Genomic DNA, 10,128 nt, shown 5'->3' on the forward strand with positions numbered 1-10,128 from the left:
AAATACCTGAATTTATAGTTAGAAGAACTCTAGTTTCAAATGATGTAAATAGGGCTTTGCTTTCTTTTGATTTTATATTATATGTACAACAACTCTTATTCAAATTGTGTATTATTAAGGATTATATATTGTGAGCTTATCCATAACTTTATCTTGTGATAAAAAAAAAAGAGAACAAAAAAACAACTAGTGTTACAATATTACAAACAAGAACCTATCCAGACTTATCTGGGAATTCACTGGACTCAATATTACTAAGTAATCTTACTAGCATACCCCCTTAAAAAAGTAATAACGAGATCTTTTTAGAAAAAGCAGAACAATTATAGATATTGAATATTTTATTTCAATAAATAGTTCAGCTATGTTAGTGCATAATTTTGAGACAATCAACTATTATAAAGTAATTTTCTCTAAAATCATTTGTATTTCATTTACCATATAAGCATATCTAATATACATTTCAAAGATTGTTAATTATTTTCAACATCCTATTTTGTAAAGGTATTTGAGAGATGCTAAACCCTAAACTGCAAAAATCTATTGTTATAAAATAACAATGCAATTTATTTTCTAAAGGAAAGGAGACCTTAGAGTAATTTTTCAAATGAAAATACAGTATATAAATGCCACATAGCAGTCAAATGAATCCTGAAGTGGCATGGAAATCAATGACTAATATTCTCTATTTTTCAACATTTTAATGTAATTCTTCTTATAGGGAGAGAAAATGGAAAGATATGAAGTGTGAAACTTCATTAACCATGATTTCTTTTGGATCACTATACTAACTGAGTCAGTAAGAATTAAAATTAAAATATCAAAAGCATTGTGTATGCTTGTGACTTTACTAAATTTATTGTATAAAATTTAGTATTTTATACAATGGTAAAAGCAAACATAAATGTAAACAAAATAAAAAGAACTAAAAAAAGGGAGCAAGGCAAGTGACTGAATAAAAAAAAGATAGAAGAAAGAAAAGTAGGAAAAAAGAACATATATAAAAGATTGGCTCCAATCTACTTTACAGCAGTTACAAAATAATTACCTTCTATCCTCCTCCTTCAAGGTTATAACATAATTCCTTTCTTCCCATATCTTCCCTTTGTAATCATAAACTCCATAAATCACCACTTCATTGTTTTCCAGTTTTCAACAAAAAGTCCATAAAGGGTTTCCAGTCACTCATAATTATACTTGTCTTCTCCCTGATCAAACAAGTAAGTTCGGCCATTTCTGCAAATCCATCATCTTTACTAACCACTCCTCTATCGTGGATATTTCAGAATCTTTCCATCTTTGTACGTATACTTATCTCACTGCAGTTACTATGCACAAAAATGATCTTCCACAAGTCTTTTCCAGTTGACTATCCATAAGTCCTAACAGCCAATACACTGTTTTTGACGTGTTGGCACAAGGTAATCAATAATAAAGTTTCCTAAAAGGGAATGGCATAATCAGTACATATGTGGCATATTGTAGCCATTTCCAATCTGGCATACTCCAGATATGTGTAATATCCTGAATTCCAAGCCATTAAACATTTGTTTAATTCAAGGCAAAGATAGATGGCTGTATTAAAATGCTATCCATCAGTCCCTAAACCACCAGCAAAGTATATTGTCATAATATTGGTGAGGGGAAACACCCACAGTCATCCCCTCAGCTATTGTAATGAAATATGCCATATATTTATGGGGAAAGCCTTGTTGGGAAAATAGAGAAAACATTATTTTACAACTAGAACACCTGCAGACAACTGTAAACTGGCTTAGATGTAGGCAGAGGAGAAAATGAAAACAGTATTTTGAATATCTGTCAGAGCTATTACTGGGGCAGGTTCATTTAAGGAAACACGAGGATGAACTGTTTTTGAAATAATTAGTTGTGTACTATTTGATAATCATAGTGTGCAATTATTACAAGCCCACTGCAAGGTTTTGTGAAGAAGCAGATGTATACCACATCAATTTAATTCTGTCTTCTAGGTAACCATTCCAATGCAATGCATTTGAAGCAACAGGTACCAAACGGGGAATCACTAAGAATGATTGTGCATGACAATTATTTTAAAAGGCTTTGCATTACAGTAAGAGAAGGTCTCCGAAATTCTGTACCAAAATGGTTCCAGTGATTTATATAATTAAATAACTTATAAAGGGCATTACGTTTCTCAAAACCTGGAGCCTTAGGGATTTTGCTGTGATATGCAGAGAAGAAAGAACTACTAAATCCACCAAACATCATAGCAATTGCAAGTTCAAATTCTGAATGGCCATAGAAACAAGATGGGTCAAAGACAATTGGTCCAGAGTCATCTTCAGCTACATTTCCTGACCACAGGTCACCATGAACAAGTGCAGGAATTATTTGCATGTCATGAAACATTTCTGGAATCCTTGGCTGTAAAAAAAAAAAAACCATCATAAAAACACATAGCTTAAAAAGTGACCAAAGATTTTTTTTTTTTAAACTGAGAAAACTACAAGACAAATAGCAGAATATACATACAGATTCTAAATGTTCTTTTTTTATTTTTTAACCCTAGTTTTACAAACTGGATATATTACAAATTTTGTTGCTTTTACTGGCAACATTGGGCTTCTATGACTTAGAACTATGACTTAATCTAATAAAGTGAAATAGATAGGGTGGGATTTTTTAACACTTGGGACAATGTTTGTAATTTCCTTTGAGTATCTTCTACTGGTTTCAGAATGGTTTTAGATCACAGGCTATTATGAGGTGGGCTAAGACAGAATGAGTAAGAGAAAGAACAACTCCATTAAATCAATTTAAAAAAAAATGCAAATAATATCAAAGTTAGTATAGTTGTATGAAATGCAGTTCCATATTATGAATGGAACAAGATCATTAGATAAAGAAGGCAGGGGTTGAAGAACTAAAAGGAAACTGACACTGCGTTCAAACCTAACACTTCAGTATTGTTACATTAAAATTAGCTAACTGACTGACTTTATATAATATTTCATTCCATCATAATTTACATTTCCCAAAGTCTGAATTCACCCATATGGAAAGTCAGAAACAAGCCACAGAGTGGCTTAGGGCAGTGTGGTCTCAAACATCACAAAAGTTTAGGATAGACCAGTAGTGGGTTTCACTTACCTTCACTACCAGTTCGGAACTGTGAGCGTGTGCGTGCTTGCTTCGCTTGCACGTGGCATTTCTGCGCATGCACAGAACCTTCTGCGCATGTGCAGAGCGTCCGTGATGACGTCTGGGCAGGTGGGCAGCGCCTTCCGCTGCCGGTACTGATTCACCCGAATTGGGGTGAACCAGTAGAAACCCACCACTGGGATAGACCAAGTTTGGGCTCTCCTTTCAAGTTAAGAAGTTTCAGTTCTGATTTATATACACCCATTTCTTACATTTCATTTTTATAATGGGGTTGAAAAGAAATAAAAATTACATCCAAGTCATCCCAAAAGGATTAATCGTAGCTAGAAAAAATACATTAAAGAGCAACATATAAATGAAACTATAAATAGATCTTTTTCTTGGGGGAAAAAAATCTCATAGTTATAATATGCTAAATGCTGGTAGAATGATTAGAATCAGAAATGCTCAATTGAATTTTAGTTTCTGCAGAGGCAAGTACTCTGTTATTTTCATTTGCTTTAATGTAACATTCTAACATTTTCTTCCTACCTTTAGCTGTTCCCACAACTCTCTTGCTTTTCTGTCTCCATAATCTCTTTCTATTAAATCCATTTGGGCTTGGAGGCGGTGTCGAATAAAAAAAGTAGGCCAGTCATTTTGCCACTCATTGACCTGCAAAATAAAACTAGTAGGAAAATGATGCTATGAACTTATCAACTACAGTATAAAATCACCTTCTTTAAAAACTTGATTTTTGTGGCAATTGCAAAAATCCAGCCACAATGTCCCTTAGCAAAACATGGATACAAAAATTCTATGTTCTGTTTACAAAAAAAAAAAAAAAAAAATTGTATGGCCAATTAAGATGCTGGAAGTAATGTTGGGCTTTAGATGCAGGTCACAAAACAAAATGATTGCAACTATTTAAGAAAATATTTACTCCCTTTCTTCCTTACACCCGCCAGGTATAAAAATATCTAAATAATTTAAGTTCAGCAGTCTAGAAGGAGATAATAGTTTTACAATTAGCACTCTTAATATCTTATATCATATATTTTGATCAAAGAACTTACCTGAGTTATATTGCCATAGCAGGTGACCTGATGAAATCCAAATTTATCCACATAATTAGGTTCTGTCTGGCCTACTCCTAGCAAAATAAACTTACAAAAATAAAACTGCAAGCAGTAAAATAGAAGCACTTATTTTCTCTATTTATTGAGCAACTCATAAATGAATCCTACTGAGTTCCGTATCAAGAAATAGTTTTCATACTGCAGCCTTAAATGGAATACAGATATCCTCACTTTCAACCACATGTTCAGTGACTGTTCCAATGTTACAACAGCACTAAAAATGGAGACTTAAGACCAACCAGTCCTCTACGTTGCAGGCTTCATGGTGTCCCTGAATTCATGAGATTGGAAACTGGCACACGTTTACGAAAGTTGCAACATCCAATGGTAATGTGACCACCATCCATTTGTGATTTCAGAGCCAACTTCTAACAAGCAAGTCAGTGGGGAAGCTGGCAGGAAGTTGCAAATCAAGATCATGTGACATTGTGCTTAACCCATAGTGATTCGCTTAATGACCATGCAGGAACTGAGGAACTGATGTCATAAGGCAGCTGCAGTCATGTGAGGTTTCACTTATGACCACATCACTTAGCAACAAAATTGCAGTCTCAACTGTAGATGGTAAGTGAGAACTGAGGGGTCCTTGATGTTGTCCGAGTTCTTTTCTTACAGACATTTCATTATTCAACCTAGGTAATATCACCAATTCTAGGACTAGCAACTAGCCCTGATGATTTATCTAGTTTGGGTAATGAACATCTGCAAGAAAGCAGCCTAGCTCAGAGGACACCAAGGGCCCCTCATTTAAACTCTGAGTTACAAATAATCTCCTTTATTGGTAAATGAGAACTACCTATATTGTACAGTACAAGAATTGAAAATCTTGGAGTTAAGTACTATAAAATACATTGGACTTATGCCTGATCAGGTTTGTTTTGCACATATACTTTTTCAAAATCAATAATAATGTCCATTTTCTGACAGAACAGAAGCAAATAGCAATATTATAAAGAAAAAAGTAAAGGGAAGCATATTACCGTATTTTTCGCTCCATAAGACACACTTTTTTTTTGCCCCCCAAAAAAGGTGGGCAGTGCTGGTCCTTTGGTGAATAGCAGCCGGGCTGCAGCAGTGGGGTTCTTTTACAGTATTGAACCCCGCCTCTTCTATCTCTTTTCTGCAGTGCAGGAGTCAATAGGCAGAGCTGGCACATGAGAGGCCACCTATCTGTGGTCCTCTCAGGCTCCACCTGATTTTTTTTTCTTGTTTTCCTCTTCTAAACCTAGATGCATCTTATGGTCAGGTGCATCTTATGGAGTGAAAAATATGGTAATTCTATCTATCATCTATCTACCTACCTATCTACCTACCTACCTACCTACCTATCTATCTAACTACCTACCTACCTACCTACCTACCTATCATCTATCTATCTATCTATCTATCTATCTATCTATCTATCTATCTATCTATCTTTCTATCTTTAGGACCATGAGCTCTAATAATTACATCAGCTTCCATCTAAAGTTGTGCTCAAAATCTGTTAATTATTAGTAACTCCTAGTTCATAAGAACTATATTGTACCAATTGTTTGTTCTTTTTTCCTTAGCTTTTCTCCATTTTCTTTATTGTAAAGATGAAGATCTGCCATTTGTTCTCCAAGTTTTGCTGAATATCTAGAAGGAGAAGAAAACAAACTCCAATGTTATGGACCATGTGATTCCAAATCAGCCTGAACAGAGATTTTATACACATGCATGCTCACACATATATAATTTAGAAAATAATTACTGTATCTGCACAACACATTAGCCTCTCGTTACCCTCTCAATAGTTTATTAATCATCAGCAATCGGTGTAAGCTTAGTATTATTACAAATGTTCTGTCCTTAGAGTTTTATCTCTTGACAGGGGTTTCAGGACACTTAGCTTTCCACCACCCCTCTCTCCTCCAGGAAAACATAAAAATCCTGATCCCTAAGATTATTTTGCTCCGAGTGAGACACTGTTTCATGGTAGTAACATGCAAACTCTTTTCAGAACTGCCATTGTTAAAAGAAAAGAAGAGGGATGTTAATTAGAGAAGCAACATCTTAAAATAAAGCCTTTAACATACTTGTTGAGGCTTTTCATTTTTATGTACTCCATAGCAAATGCGGCTCCACCTCCAGGAAGATCCATCACTTTAATTGGCTGAGGAACCCGTATGGTGTTGGTTTTCTGAATTTCTCTTAAACTTGCTATTTCACCTTCAAGCATAATCCTAGCCTGGTCAGAAAGAAGAATATAATTTAATAAAAATTTGGTTGCATGTTAGGATTTTGCAGGACAGAAAAAAAGAGTTGTTCTTCTGATTTGTGTTTCAAGAATTCAGTCAATTATTTAAATATATATGGATATGAACCTGTTGTATCCCCAAAACAAAAATAAATATACCCCAAATACCCAGGGGCAGGTGAAAGAAGAGTTGCTCAGTAAACACCTACGAAATAGGTGCCCATAGACCTTTTCTTTAATACATACCAGGCGCTCAGTTCATTCTACTTGTTTTAGATTCATTCAATTCACAAACCTGAACAAAATAAATAAACATGAAATCAGAGCACTGTGCTAAAGAATGTTCCAGTCTCCAGAGCATCTTTATTTCAAAAAATGTCTCTGGCCCAGGCATTCTTAGAAAATAAAAAAGGTGGATAGCTATAACCCCCTTTTTTTTTTAATTGGAAGTGTCCCACAAAAGGAAATTGGGGCACTAAATTACATCTTTAGAGGACACTAGACAACCTGGGACCCATTGGGGTTTTTTCCACATATAATATAGGCTTATTTCCTCTGCCCTCAGGCAGGAGGATGCGATGGCTCAGTGGCTAAGATGCTGAGCTTGTCGATCAAAAGGTTGGCAGTGCAGCAGTCCAAATCCCTAGTGCCGCGTAACGGGGTGAGCTCCTGTTACTTGTACCAGCTTCTGCCAACCTAGCAGTTCAAAAGCACGCAATAAATGCAAGTAGAAAAATAGGGACCACCTTTGGTGGAAAGGTAACAGTGTTCCGTGCACCTTTGGTATTTAGCCATGCCGGCCACATTACCATGGAGACGTCTTCAGACTGCTGGCTCTTCAGCTTTGAAATGGAGATGAGCACTGCCCCCTAGAGTCGGGAATGACCAGCACATATGTGCAAGGAGAACCTTTACTTTTACCTTTACCTCTGCCCTCACAACTCTCCTCTTCCTGGACTGAACTTTGAAACTGCTTGCTAAAGGAACAAAGAGAGCTGCACCCCCATCCCAATGAGGAAGAAAATGGGTTCTGGTTTGTCCCCAAAGGTCCCTTCCCTCCAATAAGGAAGAGAGTTCAGCTATCAATCACGAATGCCCACACCTCACAAGTAGCCCTATTCTTGCAGACGTCCAAGTCATTCCTCACCAGCCGTTAATAGATTTCAGTTTTCAGCCTCAGGTTCAAAGCAGCCAATGGCCACTCGCCATCACCTTGCTACCAGCCAGTTAGACACAGGGGTCAGAGGAAGATAGAACAGAGGATAGGAAAGAGGTCCATCTTCCCTTGCACCATGCAGCCACTGGTTTTTGGGAAATGCAGAAGGGAAATGCAGTTGGATGGTGTGGTGGTGTTAAAGTGGTGACAAACTTTGCCAAATTTCAGTCCCATGGGAATTATAGGTCCCAGATTTTGGATGAATTCTGTAAGTTAGCTCATCTGAGGTACATTGAAAGAAAGTTGCTCTGTGTTGCAATGTTTAGCCCAATTGAGAATTACAAACTATCAAACAGACATAAGATAATAGTATATGGATGGGATGAGGAGCAATCCTGAATTTGCCCTCTCATAAAAGTGTGATTTGTGACTCTTTATGAAAATACTGACAGCATGCTCTTATAACTCCTATTATGACCATCAACCCAAGTTTTTTCATCCTTGCAATAAGCTAATGGAAGAATTATCAACTCCTCTTAATAAAATAGTAGAAAACATTTGTTAGCAGATGAATACATTTGGATATACTGATTATCAACTAGAATGTCCTTTGGAATAAGAACATGCAAAGGTAAATATATACTGTACATATTCAACCCACTAGGACTCTGTGGCTTAAAAGGAATACAATCATGATTAAAATGTGAAAAATCAGGATTATTTTTTTAAAAAAAAATCCAAATGCTAATGATAACATTCTGTAAAAGATGAAATGTATTTTTATATTTGCTTCATATAAAAATGAAATTTCTTTTTTTCAGAGAAAATAATTAGCGTTTGACTTTGATGGATTTTATTGTAATTTCTTTGATTGTTCTGTCCTTAGGTGAGACAGCATACAAGCTATTATTGTTAATGTAAATTCCCAGTACTGAAAGTGCTTTGAAAGAATGACAAGGCAGGAGATAGGTTTCCATCACCAAAAAAAAAAAATAATAATAATGTGCAGGTGCTAAAATGTAATCAAATGTTTGCTTAATTTGGTTTAATCGCATTAAGTGGCCAGTGAGACTCAGTGGGAGATTCCATGAGGATTAGAGCAGACGAGCGAATTAGTTAATTAGTGCAAATTTCCAGGACTACTACCCCTGATTTCACGAACCACCCACCCACCGCCAAACAGATGCAGATCAAGCCGCGGAGAAAATCGAAACGCCCCTTAAAAACGGAATTCGCTTCGCCCATCCTGTGCACCCTTATTGCAAGCGGTAAAAACGACAGGGAGCAAAACAAAACAGCTGTGTCACAAGGTGTCTGTCGCCGCCTCTACCAGCTGATTGCCCTCCCAGGCCCCGAGCTTTCCCAGCTGCAGTATTTTAAATAGCTAACAAGAGCTGTCGCCACAGTATCGTCAACCTGGGGCTTGGTGTTGCTTTTAACAAACACTCGTCCTCCGTCGGTCTCGTAGGCTTGTCCTTGGCATATGCACCCTCCTCTTGAGCCACCCAAGAGCTTCAATACGGTGGTTTTCAGTTCAGATTTCAGCAGGTTTTCCATGGTTGTGAAATGCCGCCTGTCTCTTTCGGATTCTTGCCTTCGGTGACGAGCGGACGTTCGTATTACGGCTCTTTTATCTCTTTGCGGCCAAACGTAAACTGAACCGCAAGAAACCATATAGCGTAACTTTGGAGGGCGGGCGCGGAGGACGGGGCGGGAGGATAGGGGGACTCGGTTAGTGGGCGCTGCAGGACTGACGCTCGCTATGCAAGGCAGCGCGGTTCTAGTGCAAAAGGAAAGCAGAACGGCCGTAGGCTTGAAAAGCAAGTTTAAAAAAAAAAAAAACAGCCATTCTTGCAATAAAGTGGGTTCTTAACGCCGCTAACGAGGGGGAGTCGGAGAGCCTCTGGAAGGCCGCCGAGAGCGCTTGATCATTCTAGTTTGTCAATGTTAGGTTTTTGGTGGCGCTTTTTTAAAACTCTTTCCCTTTTTATTTGAAACTAGGTTACACGATAGTAACCAGCTAGCTCTTAGAATAACTTTATTGTCACTTGGAATGTACACTAATCGGCATACATTAAAATGAAATTTCGTTGTATGCAGCTCTCCAAGGGTCACCACTCCAATATACACTTCATAAACATGACAAAATAAATAAAATGCATATACCCACGTTTTATATAACAGAGAAACAACACAGTCTAGTTTATTTATTTATTGGTTCGATTTATATGCCGCCCTTCTCCGGAGACTCAGGGCGGCTTACAATGCGTTAAGCAATAGCCTTCATACTTTGGTATATACCTGCTTAGTAGGGCTTTTGCCTTTTGGCCCCCCCAAGCGGTGTTCTTTTATAAGCTCAATAAGTGAGCTTATTGCCCCCACAATCCGGGTCCTCATTTTACCTACCTCGAAAGGATGGAAGGCTGAGTCAACCTTGAGCCTGGTGAGATGTAGTTCAAATGTATACATGAACTAGGAGGAATGCACTT

General features: G+C 37.3%; 1 protein-coding gene across 3 annotated transcripts; it reads right to left on the bottom strand.

Annotated features, from left to right (window-relative positions):
- Positions 1-323: 323 nt before the first annotated feature.
- FN3K (fructosamine 3 kinase) lies at positions 324-9,287 on the bottom strand. Of its 3 annotated transcripts, none has more exons than XM_070937481.1 (7): positions 9,056-9,115; positions 6,730-6,778; positions 6,323-6,474; positions 5,791-5,882; positions 4,200-4,276; positions 3,676-3,798; positions 324-2,406 (listed from the first exon to the last, which is right to left on the bottom strand). In XM_070937481.1, the coding sequence occupies exons 3-7, from the start codon at positions 6,463-6,465 to the stop codon at positions 2,068-2,070; spliced, it is 774 nt and encodes a 257-aa protein (XP_070793582.1). In that variant the 5' UTR covers positions 6,466-6,474; positions 6,730-6,778; positions 9,056-9,115; the 3' UTR covers positions 324-2,067. The 3 variants fall into 3 exon arrangements, with proteins under 3 accessions (XP_070793582.1, XP_070793583.1, XP_070793581.1); XM_070937482.1 differs by lacking the exon at positions 9,056-9,115 and adding an exon at positions 9,029-9,052; XM_070937480.1 differs by lacking the exon at positions 6,730-6,778 and having other exon boundaries at positions 9,056-9,287.
- Between the last annotated feature and the right edge of the window lie 841 nt (positions 9,288-10,128).

This window comes from Pituophis catenifer, unplaced genomic scaffold, assembly GCF_029215685.1.
Source record: "Pituophis catenifer annectens isolate HBS135680 unplaced genomic scaffold, rPitCat1.0.hap2 SCAF_2, whole genome shotgun sequence".
NCBI lineage: Eukaryota > Metazoa > Chordata > Lepidosauria > Squamata > Colubridae > Pituophis > Pituophis catenifer.